The 26,893-nt window shown below is 33.8% G+C and overlaps 5 protein-coding genes and 1 long non-coding RNA gene across 6 annotated transcripts; 3 read left to right on the forward strand and 3 right to left on the reverse strand.

The window, feature by feature from the left end:
* The first annotated feature begins 1,307 nt into the window (after positions 1–1,307).
* LOC123684964 lies at positions 1,308–1,736 on the forward strand. The gene is made up of 2 exons (XR_006748219.1): positions 1,308–1,497; positions 1,549–1,736. It is a non-coding gene; the product is annotated as an uncharacterized LOC123684964 (long non-coding RNA).
* Positions 1,737–4,026: 2,290 nt separating this feature from the next.
* On the reverse strand, positions 4,027–5,597 carry LOC123684966 (inhibitor of growth protein 1). Its single transcript, XM_045624494.1, has 3 exons — positions 5,193–5,597; positions 4,928–5,125; positions 4,027–4,741 (listed from the first exon to the last, which is right to left on the reverse strand). Exons 1-3 carry the CDS (start codon positions 5,326–5,328, stop codon positions 4,179–4,181), a joined length of 897 nt encoding a protein of 298 aa, XP_045480450.1. The 5' UTR covers positions 5,329–5,597; the 3' UTR covers positions 4,027–4,178.
* A 189-nt stretch (positions 5,598–5,786) lies between these two features.
* On the forward strand, positions 5,787–7,323 carry LOC123684965 (COP9 signalosome complex subunit 3). The gene has a single exon (XM_045624493.1). The coding sequence runs from the start codon at positions 5,921–5,923 to the stop codon at positions 7,211–7,213; it is 1,293 nt and encodes a 430-aa protein (XP_045480449.1). The 5' UTR covers positions 5,787–5,920; the 3' UTR covers positions 7,214–7,323.
* A 1,980-nt stretch (positions 7,324–9,303) lies between these two features.
* LOC123684967 (exosome complex component RRP43-like) lies at positions 9,304–10,521 on the forward strand. The gene is made up of 5 exons (XM_045624496.1): positions 9,304–9,468; positions 9,522–9,696; positions 9,745–10,039; positions 10,098–10,218; positions 10,275–10,521. Exons 1-5 carry the CDS (start codon positions 9,452–9,454, stop codon positions 10,489–10,491), a joined length of 825 nt encoding a protein of 274 aa, XP_045480452.1. The 5' UTR covers positions 9,304–9,451; the 3' UTR covers positions 10,492–10,521.
* A 3,193-nt stretch (positions 10,522–13,714) lies between these two features.
* Positions 13,715–14,424, reverse strand: LOC123685306. Its single transcript, XM_045624962.1, has 2 exons — positions 14,333–14,424; positions 13,715–14,240 (listed from the first exon to the last, which is right to left on the reverse strand). The coding sequence occupies exons 1-2, from the start codon at positions 14,422–14,424 to the stop codon at positions 13,715–13,717; spliced, it is 618 nt and encodes a 205-aa protein (XP_045480918.1).
* A 116-nt stretch (positions 14,425–14,540) lies between these two features.
* LOC123685307 lies at positions 14,541–23,806 on the reverse strand. Its single transcript, XM_045624963.1, has 3 exons — positions 23,142–23,806; positions 17,401–19,276; positions 14,541–16,367 (listed from the first exon to the last, which is right to left on the reverse strand). Exons 1-3 carry the CDS (start codon positions 23,789–23,791, stop codon positions 14,541–14,543), a joined length of 4,353 nt encoding a protein of 1,450 aa, XP_045480919.1. The 5' UTR covers positions 23,792–23,806.
* Between the last annotated feature and the right edge of the window lie 3,087 nt (positions 23,807–26,893).

A 26,893-nucleotide genomic window follows, 5' to 3' on the forward strand; every position in this document is an offset into this window, starting at 1 on the left:
CTCTATCGTGGACGTTAAAAGTGAACTATTGCAAGGTGCTTTTAACGAAAGTCAGTAAAGTGACAGATCTTTAAATTTGACATATTTTGTCACCTTCATTTTGTATTCTGATAAATAAAATAATTCATTTGGTAAAAGTTCAAAATCGAAAATGAAAGAACAAATAGCGTTAGCAGTTTTAGCTGGGACCATTATTGAGGAATTGATTTTTCATAATAGACACAGTTGGTGTAGAAAATATATCAAAACCAATTCAAACAAATCGACTAGTTGACTTGGAAAATTTTTACTGCAATTACTTACATTACTTACATTATCGAAATTTATTTTTATAACTCCAATCTTCATTGTGGAAAATCATGGACACTTCTAAGATAATTTGAATGCACATAAGTGGCTTTATAGAAATAGTTATCAGCTATATGTACAGGTAAGCTATTAGCTGAATTGAACTTAAATTATTATATATCATATTACCTTAATTCGTTTTTAGTCTACCAATTCGTAATATGGGAGGAGCCGTACCAAACTACTGGGGTTTTATCGATGGAACTATTAGAGAAATTTTTGGACGAAGTATCATCACTATGTAAAATATCAGTCTACTTTATGTACCTGTTTGAATGGAAGTCAATCAAGTATTTCTTTTTATGTGAAACCACCAGTATTGGAAGATTATTCTGTTTAACAGAATTATGTTATGTATTTTTGTACTTTTTCCTACAATAATTTTGAAAAAAGTGTACTTAACGTATAATTTTATAATAACATTACTGATAATTAATTTGGTTCTGCATTGTGATTTGCTTTTTTTATACTATGTTGATCCAATATATAAAAAAGTACTTAGGTAACAAGTTTATTATTTTTCTTTCAAAACAATCCCATTGGTGTGTCCATATTACAGAATGAATTATTTATATTCAATATAAAAAAAATAATATTCAGTATGCACAAGCATTCTATAACAATACTACATTATACATATAGGTAAATTCTTATTTCTAATAAAATTCAGGATTTATCAGTATTATTTTTAATTCTTTTAGTAGGTTCAAATTAAATATTTTTCGTTGAGAATCGTTTAAGTTCTTGAAAAATTCGTTATTAAGGGCAATTTTTTTTTCTCGAATGAAATGGTTCCCACAGATGCCCAAAATCAAGAAATAAAATTTCTCAAAAAGTTTACTTCATTACTTTGTTTACCTAAACAGCTACAAATATTTATAGGTTAGTTCTTGCTGAATAACGACGGCAAATATTCGGCATAAACAGATATCTGTCAAAATAAAAGATCCTTAAATAAAAGTTGGTCGCCTGTATTTAAATAAAGTAAGGGATATTATTAGTATTCTGTGGTAAGGGAGGCGTGTATTTTAGATTTAGGCAATCTTTAATATCTGACTCAATGCGCATGCGTACATGTCAAAATAAGAGATCCTGTAATAAAAGATCGCTTATTTGTGTGTTGCAATAACTCTCTAATAATGACTTTTGGTGAGTTTTTAATAACTTATATTGATTTAATCTACTCTAAAAATTTTACAGGGTTGATAATTTGCATAAGGGCCATTTTGCAATATTTGAGCATAAAGAGAGGGTGGCATATGTTGTCTGCTAGCCATCAAGAGCGGCTTTTATTTTTTCATTGAACTGGAATCTCAACTCGTATATTGGTAAATTTTTCATTTATTGAATAGTTTATTTCATTATAATAGACCTCCTTTCTCTATGGCCATACTTGTCATTTCCATCTTTTTTCTTTTGATTTGATCATAGACCTAATAAATGTATATTAGGTCTATGGATTTGATACATTAATTAAAACGATCAAAAGCGATGTGTAACCGAGTTACCGAGTATGATCACAGATTACGGATAACATAATCCGTAATATGTGAGTATGATCGTGCAAAGTCGTGAAACAAAACACAAAATGTTTACTATTTCTGGTTACAAAAATATCACTAAAAATTGCTATGGTTCATCATAGAAATAACCAGTTTAAATTATTTTCATCATTTTTGTATCCGAAAGATCCTGAATTTTCGAAATTACTATTATTACGAAGGGACGCATACAGTCATGATTTCATAAGTTGAAATTCAGATTATATAACGTAAAAATATAGAGAAATGCTATCTCATTTCAAGGAAATCCAATGAAGAGATATCTATTCAATTAAGAGTCGCCCATGAAAGATCCCATTGAAGATCATTAAAATATGCATATTTTTTTTCACCAAAGGCTCTTCAAAAATTGTTGCATTACTGATGGACACTGGATACTAACCTGCTTGCAAAATTCTTATCAAATAAATGTTATGGATAATTTTAACTGTGGTCTTAACTGGTGAAGAAAACAGAAAAAACTGGTTGATAAATTTAAATAGTGTAGCTTAGTGAATGGAAGAGCCATATCATAATAAGACAGAAATAAAATTCAAAGAATCCATTTAGTATATGAAAAATTTCGACATCACAGTTGTACTGTTACTTTCAAAATTGGAACCAATTCATCAGCCGATGTGTAAATTACTTTCTAAAGTCACTATTTATTGAAACTGTTGATGACATGAATGATTGATTAAACTTGTATGAAAAATATAGGTACTATTTGTACTCGAGTTTTCTGTTTTTATTGAAATGCTTTTATACTAGTTTCGATTAAATTACATAAATATTTTGCCCATAACAGCTTTAACTCACTCACTAAAAGCATTTTTGCATTCTATTATTATCTTCAAGTGGGTAAGAGGTGAAGAAATTTTTGAAGTAACTCTTCTGAATATATTTTCCATGAAATACTCAGTAAAAATTCTATAAAGCAATTAGAATTTATTAGATTTTTGAATAACTCATTGAAGAACAAAAAACAGATATAACAATAATTAATTTCAAAATAGAATATAAATAAACTATAGATGCAATGCCAAGACTTTGTTTACAGATTTTTTTCATATAGTTTGATATAATATAACTTCGGTCATGCAGAAAAGGTATCAATTTAGCATCCCAATTATAAAATAATTCTCCCTTCATAGATTTATATAATCCTCATTCCTCCAGATGAATGAATTTCACATTTTGTTGCAAATTTTCTCTGTATTCACCATAAAATCGTACACAACTTATTATATTTTTCTGTTTATCAATAAGAATTTTCCTTTTATTAACTGTTTTGAACTTTTAACCAATTAAGTTTATGTAATGTTGTATTTGATTGATTAAAATCCAGATGCTTTTTGGTCAAATTTCATCCAGGCTGATATATTGGTTGCTTTTGGCTCGGCTTTTGGTAACAATCAAATCTCAAATCATTCAATGATTCTTTGAAGGTGAAATCGTATTGCACAGGTTTTCTTCCACTAATAATCCAGGTTGTAATGACTTGCCTTCTTCTTTTTTCAAACAGTACTGTGAGAAATACTCAAATAAACTAATCAATGTGTGTTTGAAATTGATACAACTTTTAAGTTTCAAAATTTCTTCGATCGAAAACCAATAACACAAACAACACAGAATACTAATAATAACAAACAAATTGAAATCCATAGACAAATAATGCTGAAATCTAACCTCCTGCCAATGACATTTCCAATGCCAACCCGAAATCTGCAATTCAAAATGTTACTGAAGGAGCCAGTACCAACTTAATTTCGATTTTCCAAAGCCACCCGGGATGTCAATAATTCCTGAATGGACTGTAGAATGAATTCAAATATTTGAAATAGAAAGAGAGTTTCAAGAATTGCTTACACACTATAATGAAAGATATACATATAGGTTCATAATGGCACAGAACTTATGAATAACAAATAAGAATCTTAATTTGTTGATAGCGCTACCTGCAGTTGACTTAACGAAGCTTAACTTATATTCTCAAAATTGGCAAAACAAAATCTAATCAGTCAATACACCAGGTTTTTAGACATCTTATGTGCAAATAAAAACATTTCCATTTACAATGGTGGTGCTACCGCAGTAGAATCTAATTGGACTATATTATGAAATGAAACAATCATAATTGAATAATAGAAAGATCTTTTTATTAGTACATACAATAAAAAATTGCATAATAAAAATTTAAAATAGGATCTGCCAAAATATCCTAGGGGGGACGCAAAACGAATAATACAAACACAAACAAGAAATATGTCTACAACCAATTCCTTGGAGTTATGTTTTCTCCTCCTTTTCCTTATTGTACTTTTCTAACTCCCTAAGGAATTGTGCTTTAGGTTTCATAACATTCGGTCTATCACCGCGGCACTTAGGGCAATACCATTTGCCCTTAGGTTTTGTTGTAAGAGATACACAAGAGAAATGAAACCATTCTATCGGGCAAAGATCATTATCACACATAATCATTTCACCATAAGAAATTTGATCACATAAACAATAAGTTGGTTCATCAGGGTCAATAACAGGCTCTTCTTCCTTAGAAGAATGGTCTTCTCGTTGTGCTTGAGTATTCTGTCTCGACTTCCTTTTCTTCTTTTTACCAGTACTTGTCTTCCTTTGAGAGGAATTTGGAACAGATTGATTTTGAGTTTTAGATGGGGTTTCTACCATAGGTTCAACATGATTATTTTCTATATAACTATCATTTCTTCCCCCTCGACGTGACCTTTTATTGGATCTTTCTGCTAATGGTACTGCTGAATTATTTGTAGCACCAGAGGAAGTTGGTAAAGGAACATCTCTATTTTCATTTGAATTTTGGTCTTCTCTTGACATATCTGAAAATGAAGTTATTTGAATCAAAATAAAGTCCTGAGAAAAATTCATTAAAAGGTGAAGATTATAACCACATGAAATGAGTATCTTTTGGTACTACTGATTTTTCAAGAAGAGAAATATGATTTGCTCTCCTCTAAATATTGGAAATTAAAAAATATATTTTTTTCCAATATAATGGAAGTTACCTAGATTTCGAAGATCTTGGTTTACCAGTCTACACCTTAGTTCTATCTTATCATTCATGGTTTGAACTATAGCCATCTTTTCATCACCTATTTCTTGAGCTGCACTCAAAGCTCTTTGCATCTTTGATAAACATTTCTGTTTTTGTTTAGGATTTTCGTCTGCTTGATTTTTCCAGTGTTTTGCTTCCTTGACTTTTGCTGCAGAAAACAGTTTGAAATAATTAATTGCGAAAAGGGCATCTAAATATTATAAAAATAGTATTACCCATAAAACAAACATGCAATTCTCTTATTCTGGAAACTAGCCTTTGCACTTCATCTGGAAAATTTTCAACAGTGTCTAAATAATTTTCCACATAAGTAGCAGCATTGAGAGCTTCAGAAGATGGTTGATTTATCATCGTTGAAAATTGTTCAAAGAAGCATTTCCCTGGAATACTCGTTAATATTTCAGTTCAGATTTGACATAGAAAATTTTCACAAAAAGGGGCTGTCAGTTTGACAATGACTCGTAAACAAACAAAATGGTTACATGAACAAAAATTTTATTGTCTATGAGAATTCTGTCAAAATTTTAATAAAAATTATTTTAATTAAGCTTATTTTTGGTGATAAGTTTTTCAATTAGAATAATATGCTTTCATCTTTGTTTTTATATGAGAAGTCAATTCAAACAAGCACGATAATCATGTGAAAATTCTATGATTCAAATATGTTAAATTCAAGTATTACTCTAACTTACTGTTGAAATAATCTCTAAATCAAAAATTTGTTAATAAAATTCTGAAAATAAATTGTAATCCATTTTTATATTGTATTATTTCTGTGGCTATAACTGATCAATGTAAATTCCTAATTCTGTGTTTGTCAAAAGTTATTACTTGTCAAAAGATGTTTGCACATTGATATTTAATGTATTTATTATTGTAAAGTAATTTCTGGTTAATATATATCTTGAAGAGAAAATTCCAAAAAATCTGAGTGACATACATCATGACGTCTTCAATAATGGATCACTTTATGAATTCAGTTAAAGCGCACATTACAAATGGATCTATCAGAGAATTGGCTGAATATTTATCCAAATCGGAAGAATTAATACAAAAAAATGTTAATCAAGTGGACACCATCTTAGCTGCTCTTGATTTCCAACAATATACCTTACCAGTGCTTTATCTTCTCTTCGCAAAATATGAATATGTTACACCAATAACTGAAACCACTGCATTGACACAAACATTGGAATTTATTAATAGTTGTAATGGAGAACATATCCGTTTAGTTCCTGGTATGTTTGTTGATTTGTGCCATTACTTCACCAAGTATTTAATTTCAACCAAACAACCTATGTTAGGAATTACGGTATTACGTAAAGCAATCTTCAAATTACGTTTAAATGATTCTCAGTTGACATCTATACATGCTGATATTTGCCAACTATGCTTATTAGCTAAATGTATGAAACCTGCACTGGATTTTTTGGATATTGATATTACTAATATATGTGTAGAAGTTTCTGGTTCAACAGGAGGACACATTTTTGATGCCAAATATTTCCTCTTATATTACTACTATGGTGGTATGATCTATTTGTCTTTAAAAAATCTGGATAGAGCTTTATATTTCTTTGAGGTAGCTATAACTACTCCTGCACATGCAGTTTCTCATATCATGTTGGAATCTTATAAGAAGTACATACTAGTTTCTTTGTTACTTTATGGGAGGGAACAACCTATCCCTAAGTATGCTTCTCATGTAGTAAGTAGGTTTATGAAGCCATTGTCTCAGGCCTATAGTTCCCTTGCAGCTGCATTTGAAATGAATAGCAATTCAGAATTGCAAAATATAATCTCTAAAAATTCAGATATATTTACAAGAGATAATAATATGGGACTTGTTAAACAAGTAAAGCAAATGATGCATAAGAAAAATATTCAGAGACTAACTAAAACATTTTTGACTTTGAGCTTGTTTGATGTAGCAAACCGAGTTGGTTTATCTGGTGTTCAAGAAGCTGAACAATATGTCTTACAAATGATTGAAGAAAAACAAATTTATGCTACAATAAATCAAAAAGATGGTATGGTAATTTTCTTAGATGAACCCGAAAGGCACTGTGGACCAGAAGTACTGAAAGAATTAGAAGAGGAATTAGCAGTTTGTATGGAATTAAATAAACAGATTCTGAGTATGGATAGTGAAATACAAGTAAATCCTCAATATGTTAGAAAAGCAACTGGGGTACAAGATGAAGATCAACCAAGCAAGAGTACCTATGCAATGTGATAAACTATTCTTTGAATTTAGAGTGATTTAGTTAACAATCACCATGTTTTTGTCAATTTTGTTGCTTTATATTGTGTACTGAAAGTGAAAAATAAATTTCTTATTATCAAGTACTATGATTTAATTATATTTTTGATTAATATTTAGATCCACTATTCCCTGAAAAGAAGAATGTTACACTACTTAAAGTTGGGAAATATCAGTAAAAAAAAATTACTCATTACAAATTCTGATATTCCATCAAACGATTTTGAAAATACTTGCAAACATTGAAATATTTTTATTTCATTAAGTTATTTGAAAATCAGGAATGAACAATTAAAGTTATCTGTGAAATTTATTTTCCTTGAACACTTAAAATTCTCAGCAGTGTAACTAACAATGTCTGGATCTACAGGGTGGCCACTTTTTCAATGGGATTGTATTGGTAACTTTTAAACTATAAGAGTTAGAAGGTCGGTCAAATGGAGAAAAAGTTGCATGCATAGAAGCATTATCAAGCAGTTCAAACAAATCGAGATTATCAGGGCCGGTTTTCGAGATATCATAAGAAAAGTAAATTATGTCATTTTGATTTTTCTTTTTTTCCCACTTTATTTCAAATATTATCAAAAAATGTTACAGAAATTTTTTATTCGACAGTAAATTATCCTCAATTTGACGTAATCAGATTTCATATCCAACGTTTCGTACTCTCTGGGCCACCCTCAACCTCATTTTTTTCAATACGGACCTGCATATTTTATGACATTTTTCGAAATAACTTTTAACGCTGAATTCAACGATATATCATACAATGTCATTCGAAGTTGATTTTAGGTGATTTTGACCCTCATCCAAATTTAATGGTGTGTATGTAAGAAAAAACAAGTCTATTAACGATATCAATGTTCTGACCCAAATTCAATCGAACCCAGAAAAAAAATCGAGAACTAGTGAATGGAATTTTTCAAAAACTGCTGTTAATAAAATAGTCAAAAGACGCGAATACAATGATTTTAAATTTGAATACCAAGCCTTGCAAAAATTATATCGTAATGATCTCAAAATAAAGTTCGATTCTGTAATTTGTTTCAACGATTCAAATGACTTTAAACAATAGTGATACCTCGCGAGAAAATGAGGAATGTTTTGGAAGGTATTCAAGTAGACCAAACAAGCAAATGTATAAGAAGTATGGGTTCCAGAACCTTAAAGTGCAATTTACAAAATGGTTGACATTTCGAACACTTACTTCATTAATTTTCATTTACTTTCGAATAATCATTTGATTTTTCTTTCATTAAATGATACTTTCGTTTAATTATTATGAATTGAAATATTTAAATGATTATTATAAAAGAAGAACCAAGAAACCAGTATACTGATGGTTTCTTGCTTTGATTCTAATATGTTCCATTTAGTTCAAGATGGGTAAGTTGATTTTCTTATCGAAATTTATTGCATATTGCATGTTGTTAATTAAACTAAATGAAGGTAATACAGATCCGACCCAAAGAAAATTGGAAAAGGGTCAAAATCACCTGAAAATCTACTTTGAATGACATTGTATGATATATCGTTGAATTCAGCGTTGAAAGTTATTTCGAAAAATGTTATAAAATATGCAGGTCCGTATTGAAAAAAATGAGGTTGAGGGTGGCCCAGAGAGTACGAAACGTTGGATACGAAATCTGATTACGTCAAATTGAGGATAATTTACTGTCGAATAAAAAATTCCTGTAACATTTTTTGATGATATTTGAAATGAAGTGGGAAAAGAAGAAAAATCAAAACGACATAATTTACTCTTCTTATGATATCTCGAAAACCGGCCCTGATAATCTCGATTCGTTTGAACTGCTTGATAATGCTTCTATGCATGCAACTTTTTCTCCATTTGACCGACCTTCTAACTCTTATGGTTTAAAAGTTACCAATACAATCCCATTGAAAAAGTGGCCATCCTGTATACAAAATGTTGATGCATTTCAAAACAGTATCCATAACCTTTTTCCTCAGTTTGATGCATATTATTGCTCAGAGCCATAGACCTAATATCCATTATTGGATATTGGATATTATGGATATTAGGTCTATGCTCAGAGCATAATAAATATAAAAGTTATTGTTCTGAAACTTTTTGTTTATTCTAACCTCACTTATAAGATAACATAACCTCAAATGTATGAAAGTCACCCGCTATATTTCAAAATTATTTTTAATTAATTCAATAGTAATTCTTATTCTCAAAAAAATATGGAAGAAGAATTCAGGTAATTGGAAACTAATTTTCAATACAAAGGAATTGCTTGACATTATTTTTTAGGAGTTTCCAGTATTTTAAGTATTATAAAGAGCATTTCTCGTGTGGTATTAGACCTGATGGCAGAAAATTCGACAAGTATCGTCCAGTTGTTTTGAATGTTGGCTCAATAGAAACAGCTGATGGATCAGCTCTCGCTAAAGTTGGAGACACTATAATAATGTGTGGTATCAAGGCAGTATGTGTGAAATTATAAAGATTTACAATATGTAACTAATTTTTTTAGGAACTTTGTACACCTAAACCCGAAAATAACAAAGAAGGCTTTTTAATTCCAAATATTGAATTGTCACCACTTTGCTCCCCTAAATTCAAACCTGGTCCACCAAGCGAAGAAGCACAGATTGCTACACAACTAATTGCAGATATAGTGAGAAGTTCACAGTGTTTAAATTTGGAAGAACTCTGTATATTTCCTGAAAAGCTAGCATGGTGTTTATTCGCTGATTTAGAATGCATTAGTTACGATGGTGCTTTAGTTGATGCTTGTTTATTAGCCTTAACAACAGCTTTAAAGACTGGTGAGCTCTGAAGATGATTATAAAAATAGTTGTAACCTTCAGTGATGAAAATTTTCAGTTCGGTTACCAACAGTAGATTATGACCCTGCAACAAACAATAAGATAGTTAAGGAAGAAGAAAAAAAAAATTTAAACATTCAGAGTATCCCTATTTGTTCAACATTTTCTGTTTTTGAAGAGTAAGTCATTATTTTAATGAACAACAAATGAAAAAATTGTTAAAATGCTGTTTTAGAAAGTTGATTCTATGGGACCCCACATCTGAAGAAGAATCTATTTGCTCTTCAATAATCAATATTGTGGTTAAAGATGAACGATTATCCTCTGTTCATAAACCAGGAGGATCCCCGATTTCTGATGATGATCTGCTGGATTGTATAGAGAAAAGCAAAGAAAGAGCAGGACACATTCATAAATTAATTGAAGAAGCTTTGAAACTATTTAAGCATTGATTTTCTTAAAATAAAAATTGTGTTTGGAAAGAGTTTTAATTCATTTTTGTCCATCACATTTCAATTAAGATAGCACAAGGTGCGTGAAAAATAAACAGCTTTTCAGATTAATACTTTGGAAGTACCAAGGGATTAAAAAATTCTTCTATAGGAACAAGATATTGTGTCTGTTTTGTGGTTCCAAATTTTCCACAGTCGTAAGTTGGAACAAAGTTGGTTTTCACTACTGTGTATGTATGTATTTAGTGACGAAGTCTTTTTAAGGTTGTAGACTACTTTGTGCGGGAACTGCAATTCCGCTAGGCTAGATGGAACTACCCCAAAATTTTTGGTAGATTATACCTGGCACACCCATTCTACTTGAAGAAACCGCCTGTTTGGTATTTATTGCCCCTAATAAAATCTCAACTCTCGATGAATCCCAGCAAAGAGTAAATTTGTGTTTCTGTAAACTTGAGAAATTCAGTTTAGTTTATATAATACTAAATAAGAATATCGCTGAAACTATTGTGAAGACAGAAATGATACTAAACCACTGTCATGGACGTATTTCGAATATTGATAATAAAAATAGCAATTTATTTGAAATGAGAAAAAACTACATGATCATCTCTGATTGTATGATTTCACAGAAAAAATCAGAAAGAGTGCATATTGGGATTTCCAGAATGAAAAATTTGAGAAGCTTTTGAGTTCTTATTTCATTCGCCTTTGGAGACCACAACACTGTATATATAGAAATATAAGACATGTGATTTATTTATGTTATTGTTGTCGGTTTGTTTATCTAGATGAGAAGTTCTGATATTCTTCTGAAATTAAGAATGATCATTCAAATGATTATTTTACATTTGGCACGTATTATAAGATGTAGAAAAAGTTAGTGACGACAATAAGAAATAGGAAAAAAAATTGTATTTTGTTCTATCTATCGGAACACTTGGGGTTTTTACAGATATATTCAGCTCATCTAAAATCAATATCTAAGCTATGTTTCATTGAAATCCGATGAAAAGAGTTATTGTCAAAGGAAAGTCACTTTTAATAGTTATTTTTTTTACTATAGGCAGCAAAGTAGTAGATTGACTGCCTTTAGCTGAATTCCTAGCCACGCTACGCTCGGCTATGAACTATCAGCCGCGGCAATCAATCTAGGTACTACTTTGCTGTCTAGTAAACAAATAACTATTAAAAGTTACTTTTATTTGACAATAAAGTTCCTTTCACACGGTGAGACGTACGTCTCTCGCTCATGAGCGAGAGCGTTTTTCGCCCATACATGCAATCCTTTCACACGGTGAGACGTACGGCTCTCGCTCATAAGCGAGATCCTTTTCCGGTTCTACATTCAACTTTTGTGAGATTTTATTATCGCGGTGTCACGCATGTGTGCGGTTGGAGTAAAATTAAGAAAACAACTTGTTGTATTTTTGGATATGTTCGAATGGAATACATAAACAAGTGATTGAATGTTGAATATGAATCATTTCATATCTTCATTCTTTCAAAAATTCATTCATGGAAAAGACGATCGAAGGAGACGAATAATGTTTTTAGTTTCATAAGGAGATTAATATTAGGGGAAGAAAATATATTTCCCCTTTTGAAAAATAAACATACTCAGCCTTGATGTGTAAAACTTCAAGTTCATATTGAATATCTGCATCCGATTCCGATGTCCCCCTGAAAACTATGAAACTTTCTTTTGAATTTTTTTTTTAATAGACTATTCGTACCGTTCGTAGGAAGTTATTCATTTCATTATATTATTATAGGGGATCTTTCAGAATGGGACTCCATGTATATAATTATTCTTTTTATGTTCATTTCATTGAATTCCTCCTAATTGGCTGGGCGGATTTCGATGAAATTTTGTATGGATGTTCAAGTGGATTCGAGAATGGGTTTGGATCCACGTTTTTTTCATAATGTTTCTTTAATTCATTTTTTATTCAATCCGAATTTTTTTTTTGCCGAATCCACTTGAACACACAAAATTCAAAATCCGTCCAACCGTTTAGGAGGAGTCTAGTCAAATATCATACTGTACAGGACAACGCCTGTCAGGACTACTAGTATATTACCTTGCTGGGTAGGCAGACCAATACTTGTGGTACCTACTTACTCAAAATTATGCCTATTCAAGTTGTTTCAGAGCTATATAATTAATTATTTACTTTGTCAGTTCCGATGCTATGTATGATATTCATATGTAGACGATACCCGACTATTCAAATAAATTCTATACAATAGGAAAATGTATTTCTCTAATTCTGTGGTTATTCCGTTCATTCTTCCACATCTTGTAGAACAAAATCGTGCGAGAATATATCAGAAACGCACAGTTTTCATGGTTATATTTTATTATTCTATGTTGGCACTCCGAACTTTCCGCTACGGCTTTATCTGTCAATTCATCAAATTGCCTTAAAGAAATTAGTTCTGCCAACCAACATTTTTCAATGCAAAAATCACTAAATTATATTTATGGAAATATTTCATTGATTTCAATGAAAATGCAATGAATTAGAGAAAATAATGTATAATACTCGTACAGAAGGCTCATTCTACCACTCGTTCATTCCAAAACTCGCCACTTCGTGGCTCGTTTTTGAATTTTGAACTCGTGGAAGAACATCAATGCCTTCTGCACTTGTATTATAAATAACTATTAGCGTGGTTGGATTAAATAAATACAATTTCAACCTACCATATTTTGGTCGCGACTCCTCTTTTCAAATATGAATTCATTTCTCAGAATCCCATTTTTTTTTTCAATTCAAATGAACGTGTCTCGACATATGGTACAATGTACTATTCCATTACAGGTGATAATTTTTATGAAATATTTACAAGTATTTACAGAAAAGGAAATGTAGTAAAATTACATCAATCAAATATGATTGTACAATTGACATTCTTTTAGAAATTTTAGTGTTTCTGAGCTACACACTATCCTTCAAATTTTTCAAATCATGAATTTTCTCTAAACTGATCCAACAGAAATTATAAGTTCCGTTTTTTTTTTTAAGAAATTCTTTTGAGAATGAAGAATATACAGTGTCTCTATCGCCTATTATTTTAGTGGAGATGGAAGAGATTAGTTTGAAATCTTAAATGGCAACCCCTATGTTTTATCCAATTCTTAAGATATCTTCTTATTCTCCTTCCTTCTTCATTATAGGCATTTTTGCCTGTTCCTTCTTCGTAACTTGTCCGGTGTTCAGTTGGTAGTCAGGTTATCGCTCCACCTTTTCCGCGGTCTTACTATACTTCTCTTTCCCGTTGGTGATTTATCACGTGCGATTCTCTCATGATCCATTCGGTCTTTATGTGCATTCCACTCGTGCTTTCTCCTCAGGATCCACTCATTCACCTCTTCCACCCCGCACATTTTTCTTATGTTGTCACTGCGCTCTCTATCTAATAGCGTTTTTCCAGCTATTTTCCTCAGGACTTTCATTTCGCATGTTTCCAACAACCTCTTAGTTTTCGTTGTGTCTGGTCGGGTTTCTGCTGTGTACGTCATTATTGGTCTTATGGCAGCTTTGTAGATTCTTGCCTTTGTCTCGGTTCGCAAGTGTTTGTTATTCCATATGGTGTCGTTCAAGCATCCAGCTGTTCTCATTGCCTTATTTACCTGTTGTCTCACCTCAGACTCCACATCCCCGAAACCACAAAGCTCTATTCCCAAGTATTTGAACGTCATCTCTTGCTGTATAGTTTGGTCATCGACGACGAGTTTACATCTGAGAGAATATTTAGATGTAGTCAAACATTTTGTTTTTGTGACAGATATAACCATATTCAGGGATTTTGCTATGGAATTGAAGAGATATACATATGTAGAAGCCTCTGCAGGTCGTCCTCGTTTTCTGCAATCAGCACAGCGTCATCAGTGTAGCAAAGAATCGAAATATTTTCATTGCCCATTTTATACCCCTTGAGACGACGAACTTTTTTTTATTATTTCATCCATGACCAGGTTGAAAAGTAATGGGCTCAAAGAATCACCCTGTCGAATTCCCTTCTCCATCGGTGGAGAAGACCTATATCGGTATAGGTCTGGTGAGTTCTCCATCGATTTTAGCCTGTATTTTGTTGGAGCTATATATATCTTCAATTACTTTAATTAAGTTGTGCGGTATTTGACTTTGGTAGAGTAGGTGTACGACATCTTGTATTTGAACTCGATCGAATGCTTTCTGAAGATCTACGAAACACATATATGCAGGCCTGTTATACTGAATGGATTTCTCAACGATTTGTCTCATAACAAATACTGCATCTTTGCATGATCTTCCTGATCTGAAGCCTTGTTGTTCATCGGATAGGAAAATAATATTGTTAATCTTATTGGTGATTATTTTAGTTATTAATTTCAAGGTTGTACTGAGTAGATTTATACCCCTGTAATTCTCTGGTTTTTTCTTGTCTCCCTTTTTAAACATGAGGACGGCGATACTTGTTCGCCATTGTTCCGGTATTCTGTGGTGGTAGAAGATGGCCTTAGTTAGCAAGGTCAACTGTTCAACCAGATGCTGCCCCCCATACTTAAGCAATTCATTTGGAATGCCATCTAATCCGGGGCTTTTTCTATTCCTCAGTTGTCGGAGTGCCAATTCTACGTCTGTGTTCTCCACACTGACACTGTCACTGGTGACTATTGCTGGTGTGTTATTGCGTTCGATGTTATCTTCTTCTTTTTTATAGAGTGTTTCCAGATATTTAGTCCAGGTCTCCTTTGATATGTGCTTAGGCTCAGTTAATTCATTTATTTCCTTTCTCTGGGTTCTTATCAATCGCCACATCTGTTTTTGCAGTCCATAAAAGTCACTCTCCATTCTTTTGGAGAACTTTTCCCAGTGGCTGTTTTTAGCTGATCTTATGAGCGAGTTTGTTTCGTTACGGATTGTTTTGTACTGTTCATATGATTCTGGAGTTCTCTGTGCTCGATATTTCAGATACACTTGCTTCTTTTCACTGCACTTCTTTTTGATTTCATCGGTAAACCAGGGGGTTCTATTAATTCCCTTGTCCATATTTATCATGCGTTTGCCAAGTACCTCATTCACAGCTTCTTCAATGTTGGTCTTCAACTTTTGCCAACAAACATCGACATCGTCTCTCGAATCTATTGGGTTTGTTTCTATTTTTTCCTGTAGTCTTCGTTGGTATAAAACTCTTGTGGAGTCGTGCCACAGGGATTCTACGTTCAGTTTTTGTTCTTTTCTGTTTTTGTTGTTTCGTTTTAGGGGTAACTTTAGTTTAACTTTTCCCATCAGTAGCCTGTGATCACTATTGACATTAGCTGAATTCAAAGTTCTGACGTCTCTTACCTGAGCAGGATGTATGTGCCTGTTGCTCAATATATAGTCAATGGTCGATCTCTGCCCTCTTGAATTTTCGAACGTATACTTGTGCTGGGCTTTATGATGAAAGAAGGTGTTATTTATTCTTAACTCGCTCAATGCGCACAAATTTATCAGGAGTTCTCCATTGCTATTAATCACCTCCTCATTAAATCGCTGTTTTATTCCTGGTATGATTTCACTTCCGATGCGTGCATTGCAGTCTCCTAGAACGATCATCGCCTCATTTGCGTCCCAAAAAGGGGAGTTTTCTCTCCCCTTTTTGGGTTTATTGTCCTCTGGTGCATACACTGATATTATATTCATTCTCTTCTGGTTTTCCATGTGTATCGTGACAACAATTATACGGGATGATATGTACTGACATCGGTCTATATTCAGCTTGTGCTTATTATGTACTAACAAAGCTACGCCCTCCTTAGTTCGCTCATGTCTATCGACACCGCTGTACACTAATATGTAGACTTGATATTGTATCTGTCCTTTCCCTTTCTTTTTTGTTTCCTGCAAAGCGCAAATGTCGATGTTGTGATCTTTCAGTTCCTGAAGTGTTTCCTGCTCCCTTCCGTTGAGTGATTTGATATTCCAAGTGGCAAACCGCATAACATCTCGATTTTTCCATCTCTTCGTCCTTTTTCGCGCATTATATCAGTCCTTTTCCGAGGCAAGTTTCCGGTTCTGTGAGCATTACAATTTTTTTTGCCTCCGGTAGGGTGCTAACCTTGCCTTCGAACCCTCCTCCTTTACCCGGGCTTGGGACCGGCAACATAGCTACTGAACTACTCAATCAAGGTAGAGATATCTTAGATAATATTATCACTTTTGTGATTAAAATTCACTGTTAACGACTTCAAAACAATGGATATAACACAGGAGCGAGATTAACACATCCTCAGGTTCCTATCACACGGTGAGCCGTACGGCTCTCGCTCATGGCCTTTGCATTTCGATCCTTCGATGTGACTCTCGCTCATAAGCGAGAGACGTACGTCTCACCGTGTGAAAGAAGCTCTCGCTCATAAGACGTGATGGATCATAGCTCATCGTGTGAAAGCACCGATATAGTCTTTGCATTTCGATCTGTCGGGTCTGCCTCTCGCTCATGTTCGAGAGACATACAGCTCACCGTGTGAAAGGAACCAAACTCTTTTAATCAGATTTCAATGAAACAAAAGTTTGAATATTCATTTTTTTCTGTAGTGATAAATTAAAACAAAATTTGATACAAATCGCAATTGTTGGAATGATGGTTGCTATGGAAATGTATATGTCCATAATAATTATAGTTTGACAACTTTTTGAAATGTTTCATTCCCATTAAGAATAATAATTTCTGATAATGCCTATAGGCACGAATGTACTGTTACGTTTTTCTGTTAATTAAATCGGTACTTCTGGCTAACACGAATTTATTTCAGGTACACAACTATAAATAACTATTTACAGATGATTTATTTGAACTATTACACTAATTTATTTTCACTACTACATTAATTTATTTCTACAACTTATATCTAATTGAGTGTACGGCACTGACCGCCGCTTCTGTCGCACCGCTGGCATCTCTCTCTAGAAGCGTCTTGATCTTTCTATCGAGCTCTCGGTGCTTCCGGTACCTTTTAGAAAGAGGCAGTGGCGTAGGGCTTGCGAATTCGTTACACTGCCCCCTTCCTAGGATGTTCAGTCCCTGAACATATCTGGCACGGTGGCTAAATCTACAGGATTCTCCGTTTCTGCAATTTCCTTGTTCACAGGAATAATACCTAACAGCCTTCTCTCGAACTTTGATCCTCTCCTCAAAGTCGCAATACCTCCCGATCAGATCTTCCAGTTTCTCTTCCTTGAGAGCGTCGTCCCTCGTTATCAGCCAATTCACGAATACGGACACCTGCTTCTTGAATAACTGAACGTCCAGGTTCTGATCGCAGATATCCTTTCGCTTCTTCCAAGTCCCTAATCCAAGCTTCAGGATTTTGAACTTCTCGGCAATGTCTTGGTTAATATAACCTCGGGATGGTTCCAATTGCTGCAAGTTATATTTCTTCCTCTCTGCGCACACAACAAGATATTTGTAAGCTTCGAGCGTATCTTCCCTCTTGCTATCAATGTGCTCATTGGTTTCTGGGAATTCCTCGACAAGTTTCTTGGCCACTTGCTCTCTAAAGTTCGCCTTGTCCTCGATCACTTCCAACTCGCCTTCGAAAGTCAGAGGTTTTCTGAGCAAATCTTGGTTACTTTCCGAGTCTTGACTATTGGTATCGTAGCACAAGTCAACCTCTTTCTCGCTTATCCAAGAGATTATTTCTTCAGCTCTTCTATCGAACATATGCACCTGTTTTGCTCTAACCAAGAGTTCATTCGGACCGTTTACTAGCTCCAAAAGAGTCTGGACCTCAATCATCTTCTCCTGGATCTTGGCACTGTAGCTACATTCAGCATCAATCAGAGCATTTCCGCTAACTAAACATGAATGGAGCCTTGCCTCGCTATTCATTATACGGGCGTAAAAAGTGTCGAAGGCATGAATTAGAAGTTCCACATGCTCGACATCAACTCCATGCTTTTCAATTTTGGACTTGGTCATCTGGTCCTTGATCCATTCTTGGAGCTTGGTGCACTCTTGGAGGAACCCGAAATACTGGAAGGCTTCGGAGAGGGAAACTTCCCTCTGAGCCACTAGCTGACGTAACTTCTTGAACTCTTGCACTATTTCTTCCTCTCTTTTCTTGATGTTATCTGCATCGTAGTGCTCCCTTTCCACAAGATTGCTACACCTCTGAGATAATTTATCGATCATTTCCTGGTAATCTTCAACTTCAGCAGTTATTAAACTCAGCTCTCCCTGCAACATCTGAATGGAAATCTCATCTCTAACAACCTCACTTGTTGCCAGAGCCAACAACTTGTCATCAATCCAGGCCTCAGCTTCTGAACTCTCCTCGTGAAACTTTTCCGATTCAAGGGCATCTTGCAACCTCAACATCTTCAGACTGGCCATATCCCTCACCATCATGAATCGATTCTCCAATTCCTTCACCTTCTCGCTGATATCATTGAAGAACTCATGACCGGATCTCATCATGTTGACCGCCCTATCCATCGAACTTTTCACGATGTGTTCCCTCGAGTTCAGCTCGACCTCCAGCGTCCGATACTTTTTCTGTAAGCTCTGGACCGCGGTAAGACTGATACCCAGGTCCAAAGACGCTGCCAGCGATTTCCTGTCGCTCAACCACTGTACCTCCTCATCTATCTCGTTGATGCTCTCGTAGTTCTCTAGGTGCTGTTGGTAGTCATTTTCCAAAGCGGGATGGCATCTTAGGATGTTGTTGTCTGAAGCCAAGTATTTTCCGAAATCGTTACTAACTTGAATCTCGACTTCACCTAGCCAAACCTCAAACTCTTCGACGGACCTTGTAACCTCTTCGTTACAACTCAAAATGCCCGAGAACAGTCGTTTGTTTGAGTCGTAGTTCAGATCCCTGAATCTACCAAATGGAAGGGACAAAAACCCAGGTCGATCAAACACCTCTTATAATTACATAAGTATTTCACAATCCGAATCTTTAAAATATCTGGTACCAGAAAAATTTACATACAATATTTATAAAATGAAAATATATACAAGTGAATCCGAAATTTATAATTGTATAAAAAAAGAATGAAATTTTCTAAGATCCTAAATTACTTTCCTGAAGAGGTAAAAGTCCTAGCTCTATACTGAGCCAATCTTCCTCCACCGAAGTTGATAAGAACTTAGGTCTGGCAGTTCTTCAATTGTAAGGAGAGTAAATAATTTGACTTGCAAGTTGACAATTGACAATGATGGGCTGTCTTTAGACGAAGAACTCTCAATGTAATTATCCAACTTTCAACGTTTATCAAGAACCAATCAGGAATTCAGCAAAGAAAATATACCAAAAAAAAAACTGAAAATCAGAGAACAGAAATTAATAAGAAGCCAAATTAAGGTGATGGCTTTTCTGTTTCTGAAACAACCAAAGTTTACATAAAAGATATTAATACTCATGTACTTATTTTATCGCTTGAACAAAATGACTGCCAAATGAGATAAGAAACTAAAAGGATGATCTCAAGGCAATCATATGTAGATTGTTTCAGAAAAGATCTCTTTCAAAAATGTAACAAACGAAAAATGTAAAAAATAATAGATACGAAAAACATCCTCTACATAAAAGTTTTGTGAAAATACTCATAAACTGAGTTATAACTTATTATGCTTCATTTAAGATAAAAATTCACGATAGTTAAAACGAAGTTACATTTAAACATCAATAATAGGTATTAAAAAATATTTGATTATAATAAATTATATTTAAATAAAGAATAAAAATTTTCATTTCACGTAAAATGATGAAATGTTAAAATGGCGGATGCATTCCTTTATCAAATTAAATCTGAATATCAAAAATTTTCATATATATTACGTATACAACAATCCTATAATGACGATAAGAAAAATATACAACTTACCCCTTTTTTCAGGGTTTTATGAATGAACTAGAGAAAAACAATTATAACTATTTTGCAGCGATAATTATCGATATATGTACGTTCGAAGAAACTAGAAAAGAAAATGATATCATAATTTCGAAGTATCGAGTACATATGCACGAAGATACGCATTGGCGTACGCCCAGATTTCCATCAACTGTCTGACTCAGTTGAATATATAAAATTTGAAATGTAGCACGCTACACACTCCTCATTCCCCCCAAAAAAAAAGGTCTTTGCTCACAATGAGCTTTTTTTTTATCCACAAAGTTAACTGAACGAGAAAATGATGGGCGCCAGTGATCCAGGGATCACAAGGTATATCAAGGAAATTGACTTCATAGAGACATAGAACTGCATCTGAAAAGACACAAAAGACTTAGTTACTTCAAAACAACAAAACAGTTACACCAAAGATTTATGCAATGCACATTAGATACTGTATAACTGCACGTTGATTCGAACAGAGGTAGAAGCATATAATAAAGGCTGAAAAGTAATTATACTAGAGCAGAAAAGATAAAGATAATTGCAATGGCCAAGACTACTTTCCATTACAAGAAGATAATTGCTCGTAGTACAAAGAGAGATAAATAAGAGATAAAGATAAATGAGAGATAGAAATAAAGATAAGTGCCTTAAATGCTTCAATTTATAATTTTTGTCTCAATTCAATCAATTCAATCGAATACTGAAAAGGAAAGGATAAGAGGAAAGGAGGAATGAAAAACGGCATTTGTTATTCCAGGCGATACAAACCAATACCTAATACTAACAAAACACAAAACATTCAGGTCATTCGGATTGAACATCTGAGAAATCAGTAGGATCATCTTCTCTACTTAAATCGGGCTTAATGTCCTTTATCAACCGATAGCCGTTGAATTCTACCAGTTACATGAGTTAAACGAGTGAGTATACGTTTGTGATCAATTTGAGGAGAATTTGAATTGAACTTAGCGCAAATCTCCTTCAAATCTGTTAAACTCTCTTTAATGCCTTCAACATTTTCTTTGAAGGAAAAAGGATCAGACAAGACAGTGAAACTACGATCTGAGGATTCTTGTGAAAGTAAACCTCTCAAAATTTTACGTTTGTCATCCACTGATGACGGGATCTCAATACCTCGAATCGCAATCTCATAAGCGAGTTCATTTTGTTTTAGATAATTTGGGTTAAGAGACATTTTCCACGATAGAAAATTCGAAGGAATAAGATAAGGTAGAAGAGAAAAATTGAAAACTTATCAAAAAAAAACAAACAAAAAATAAATCCCGACTGAAAAATCAGATATAATTGCCGAGAGATGATCCCAAAAATAATAACCTGAACTATCCGGAACGAGGATAATGATCAACCCCAAATAAACAGTCACCCCCACCAGGCAAACTGAGAGATCTAGTGATCGAATGGCCAAAAAGACCTTAACTGCCCCACGTTGGGCGCCAAAATTATGTGTAACCTCTTCGTTACAACTCAAAATGCCCGAGAACAGTCGTTTGTTTGAGTCGTGGTTCAGATCCCTGAATCTACCAAATGGAAGGGACAAAAACGCAGGTCGATCAAACACCTCTTATAATTACATAAGTATTTCACAATCCGAATCTTTAAAATATCTGGTACCAGAAAAATTTACATACAATATTTATAAAATGAAAATATATACAAGTGAATCCGAAATTTATAATTGTATAAAAAAAGAATGAAATTTTCTAAGATCCTAAATTACTTTCCTGAAGAGGTAAAAGTCCTAGCTCTATACTGAGCCAATCTTCCTCCACCGAAGTTGATAAGAACTTAGGTCTGGCAGTTCTTCAATTGTAAGGAGAGTAAATAATTTGACTTGCAAGTTGACAATTGACAATGATGGGCTGTCTTTAGACGAAGAACTCTCAATGTAATTATCCAACTTTCAACGTTTATCAAGAACCAATCAGGAATTCAGCAAAGAAAATATACCAAAAAAAAAACTGAAAATCAGAGAACAGAAATTAATAAGAAGCCAAATTAAGGTGATGGCTTTTCTGTTTCTGAAACAACCAAAGTTTACATAAAAGATATTAATACTCATGTACTTATTTTATCGCTTGAACAAAATGACTGCCAAATGAGATAAGAAACTAAAAGGATGATCTCAAGGCAATCATATGTAGATTGTTTCAGAAAAGATCTCTTTCAAAAATGTAACAAACGAAAAATGTAAAAAATAATAGATACGAAAAACATCCTCTACATAAAAGTTTTGTGAAAATACTCATAAACTGAGTTATAACTTATTATGCTTCATTTAAGATAAAAATTCACGATAGTTAAAACGAAGTTACATTTAAACATCAATAATAGGTATTAAAAAATATTTGATTATAATAAATTATATTTAAATAAAGAATAAAAATTTTCATTTCACGTAAAATGATGAAATGTTAAAATGGCGGATGCATTCCTTTATCAAATTAAATCTGAATATCAAAAATTTTCATATATATTACGTATACAACAATCCTATAATGACGATAAGAAAAATATACAACTTACCCCTTTTTTCAGGGTTTTATGAATGAACTAGAGAAAAACAATTATAACTATTTTGCAGCGATAATTATCGATATATGTACGTTCGAAGAAACTAGAAAAGAAAATGATATCATAATTTCGAAGTATCGAGTACATATGCACGAAGATACGCATTGGCGTACGCCCAGATTTCCATCAACTGTCTGACTCAGTTGAATATATAAAATTTGAAATGTAGCACGCTACAACCTCCTGAAGAGCAGTGCTTGATATGCCTCGTTCAGCTTTTCCCGTTTGATCTGCTTTAGTTCCAACAGTCTCTTCCAATCCTCTTTGATTTCTTCCAGCCTTATGACTATTTCATCTTTGGCATAGTGATTCGAATGTAGTAACTCTTGTCCCTCGTTTATTACGCTTTGCACTCTTTCATCGCTGTCCATAACCTCTTCCTCGAATGAAGAATTCTTCTGGATTTCACTTTCCAGGTTAAGAGGTTCCCTATAGCTCTCATCTGCCGCTATATGAAGCTTTTGTTTCAACCAGATCTTCACGCTGCAAACATTCTTCAGGAATTCCTGAAAGGCCCTGTATTCTTTCAGTTTCAGTCTTCTGGCTTTCGTCATTTGCAAACGCTCTTTTTTCCTATCTGGTGTAGCATCCATCATTTTTGACACTTCCTGATTATTCTGGTTCCTTTCATGATCCTCCAGTTCCTTCGATTCAACCTCATTCCTAGTATTCTCTAACCTTTTCGTGTTATCTATCATTCTTTTACAATTATCCTCCGTTTCATTTCTCAACGATTTGATGCTTTCGTTTATTTCTGTCTTAAAGTCCTGCACTTGCTTGGTCAGTTGTTCAAAAGCTTGCTTACAGAAATCCAAGGTTGTCTGATCCATTTTCCTTGACTGCGATTCTCGTGAATGGCATTCAAAAATATGGTCACAAAAATATTCACATCGTGTGAAAGCACCGATGTAGTCTTTGCATTTCGATCTGTCGGGTCTGCCTCTCGCTCATGTTCGAGAGACGTACAGCTCACCGTGTGAAAGGAACCAAACTCTTTTAATCAGATTTCAATGAAACAAAAGATTGAATATTCATTTTTTTCTGTAGTGATAAATTAAAACAAAATTTGATACAAATCGCAATTGTTGGAATGGTGGTTGCTATGGAAATGTATATGTCCATAATAATTATAGTTTGACAACTTTTTGAAATGTTTCATTCCCATTAAGAATAATAATTTCTGATAATGCCTATAGGCACGAAAGTACTGTTACGTTTTTCTGTTAATTAAATCGGTACTTCTGGCTAACACTAATTTATTTCAGGTACACAACTATAAATAACTATTTACAGATGATTTATTTGAACTATTACACTAATTTATTTTCACTACTACATTAATTTATTTCTACAACTTATATCTAATTGAGTGTACGGCACTGACCGCCGCTTCTGTCGCACTGCCCTGCTCTGCGGCTTCGATTGGTTATATACCGCTGGCATCTCTCTCTAGAAGCGTCTTGATCTTTCTATCGAGCTCTCGGTGCTTCCGGTACCTTTTAGAAAGAGGCAGTGGCGTAGGGCTTGCGAATTCGTTACACTGCCCCCTTCCTAGGATGTTCAGTCCCTGAACATATCTGGCACGGTGGCTAAATCTACAGGATTCTCCTTTTCTGCAATTTCCTTGTTCACAGGAATAATACCTAACAGTCTTCTCTCGAACTTTGATCCTCTCCTCAAAGTCGCAATACCTCCCGATCAGATCTTCCAGTTTCTCTTCCTTGAGAGCGTCGTCCCTCGTTATCAGCCAATTCACGAATACGGACACCTGCTTCTTGAATAACTGAACGTCCAGGTTCTGATCGCAGATATCCTTTCGCTTCTTCCAAGTCCCTAATCCAAGCTTCAGGATTTTGAACTTCTCGGCAATGTCTTGGTTAATATAACCTCGGGATGGTTCCAATTGCTGCAAGTTATATTTCTTCCTCTCTGCGCACACAACAAGATATTTGTAAGCTTCGAGCGTATCTTCCCTCTTGCTGTCAATGTGCTCATTGGTTTCTGGGAATTCCTCGACAAGTTTCTTGGCCACTTGCTCTCTAAAGTTCGCCTTGTCCTCGATCACTTCCAACTCGCCTTCGAAAGTCTGAGGTTTTCTGAGCAAATCTTGGTTACTTTCCGAGTCTTCTGGCTCGCGAACTTTGCATTCCTCTTGGAAATCTCTCATCATGATCTCCGGGAGAATGCAATTTTCGTTTGAGACCTTTCACGTCCCAAATTTCGAAAAGTACGGACATTGTGATATCTTGGAAATTTTCAACAATTAAGAAATCAAAAGAAACGAAAAATGTAATATTTAAAATTGTTTTTAATTCATTATGTTATGACCTTTCCGTCATCAACGAAGGCACACTATATTATACATATATATATATATTTATATATATATTTTTTTATATATATATATATTTTTTTTTCCCCTTCACACTTTCGTGGTTATATAGGATCAACCGGGTGGGTATATATATATATATATATATATATATATATATATAGTCAATAGTATTTTTTTTATTTGGAAGTGTCAGGTTTTTAATGAAGTTGTTTATTTCATATAAAAAAATGTATAATTATACGTTTCGGAGAGACTCTCCTTCTTCAGTAAAAATGATTCATTTGATAGTTTACAATATAAAATATTAAATAAAATTGTGCCTGTAAAAAAAACACAAACATTTAAAATAGTATACACAATAGTCTACCCCACAAAATAAGTTAATTAAAATAAATGTATCCCACCTTCAATTTCTCGTCAATTCACAATATTGGAACGTGAATGTCAAAGTCAGTCTTCTTTGGTATGTGTCACGTTTTAGGTCTTGTCTGCTTCTTTTTGTTGTGTCGGTTTTTTAATGAGTGGTACATAAAATTGACTGAGTTGTTTTCAGGAGATATGTTGATGATTGTCTCTTAATAACCACACCAACAATAATGAAACACATTTTACGAGACTTCAACAATGCTCATACACTGTTACAATTTACGATCGAACAGAAAAAAGACAAAACATTAGACTTCTTGGACATGACACTCATCAACAAAGACAACAAAATACTAACAAAATGGAAAAATAAAAAACAAAACTCCGACCGCATCTTGGACTATAATTCCAACCATCATACCGGACAAATACGAGGCACAATAATTGGATACATTGACAGAGCCCTTAAACTTACATCACCGGAATTGAGACCAAAAATTATAAAAGAATTGAAAGACCGACTTATTAAGAACAACTACCCTACAAAGATGACTACACCACTAATAAACCAAAGAATACATAGACTGTACAACACGATAATAACTGAGGAAAAGAAAGAACAAAAAACACGAATACCAATTCCCTACACAAAAAGCTTATCTCATAAAATAACGAAAATATTAAAACCCCACAACATCGAATTAGTCCATAAACCTCAAAATCAAATAAAGGAGATTTTCACTAAATTAAAAACTTCAACACCCAAATCTAAGAAGTCTAATCTAGTTTACAGTATTCCATGCAAAAACTGTGACAAGCAATACATTGGACAAACATCACAGAGATTACACGACAGACTCAACGCTCATAAATACACAAAAAACGCAACAACGGCACTAAACAAACATAAAAAGACAAAAAAACACGAATTCGACTATGACGAGACAAAAATACTAACAATAGAGCCAAAACGAAAACAGAGAGAAATATGGGAGATGATACACATACAATCAAACTTGGAAAAAACAGTAAACGATAGACAAGACGTAAAACAACTCAGTCAATTTTATGTACCACTCATTAAAAAACCGATACAACAAAAAGAAGCAGACAAGACCTAAAACGTGACACATACCAAAGAAGACTGACTTTGACATTCACGTTCCAATATTGTGAATTGACGAGAAATTGAAGGTGGGATACATTTATTTTAATTAACTTATTTTGTGGG

This window comes from Harmonia axyridis, chromosome 7 (genome assembly GCF_914767665.1).
Source record: "Harmonia axyridis chromosome 7, icHarAxyr1.1, whole genome shotgun sequence".
In the NCBI taxonomy this organism is placed as follows: Eukaryota; Metazoa; Arthropoda; class Insecta; order Coleoptera; family Coccinellidae; genus Harmonia; species Harmonia axyridis.

Bases quoted from the DNA above. Each gene is read 5' to 3' on its own strand.
- LOC123684966 (XM_045624494.1), bottom strand. From the start codon at position 5,328: ATGATAAATCAACCATCTTCTGAAGCTCTCAATGCTGCTACTTATGTG. The intron at 5,126-5,192 runs GTAATACTATTT...TGTTTTCTGCAG, and splicing joins ATTGCATGTTTGTTTTATGG to CAAAAGTCAAGGAAGCAAAA. The intron at 4,742-4,927 runs GTAACTTCCATT...CTTCATTTTCAG, and splicing joins CCAAGATCTTCGAAATCTAG to ATATGTCAAGAGAAGACCAA.
- LOC123684965 (XM_045624493.1), top strand. From the start codon at position 5,921: ATGACGTCTTCAATAATGGATCACTTTATGAATTCAGTTAAAGCGCAC.
- LOC123684967 (XM_045624496.1), top strand. The intron at 10,040-10,097 runs GTGAGCTCTGAA...GAAAATTTTCAG, and splicing joins AACAACAGCTTTAAAGACTG to TTCGGTTACCAACAGTAGAT. The intron at 10,219-10,274 runs GTAAGTCATTAT...ATGCTGTTTTAG, and splicing joins ACATTTTCTGTTTTTGAAGA to AAAGTTGATTCTATGGGACC.
- LOC123685306 (XM_045624962.1), bottom strand. From the start codon at position 14,424: ATGGGCAATGAAAATATTTCGATTCTTTGCTACACTGATGACGCTGTG. The intron at 14,241-14,332 runs GTATATCTCTTC...ATATTCTCTCAG, and splicing joins CTGCAGAGGCTTCTACATAT to ATGTAAACTCGTCGTCGATG.
- LOC123685307 (XM_045624963.1), bottom strand. From the start codon at position 23,791: ATGGATCAGACAACCTTGGATTTCTGTAAGCAAGCTTTTGAACAACTG. The intron at 19,277-23,141 runs GTTGTAGCGTGC...AGAGGTTACAAG, and splicing joins CAAGCACTGCTCTTCAGGAG to GTCCGTCGAAGAGTTTGAGG. The intron at 16,368-17,400 runs GTCAGTGCCGTA...TGCGCTTTGCAG, and splicing joins GCGGTGCGACAGAAGCGGCG to GAAACAAAAAAGAAAGGGAA.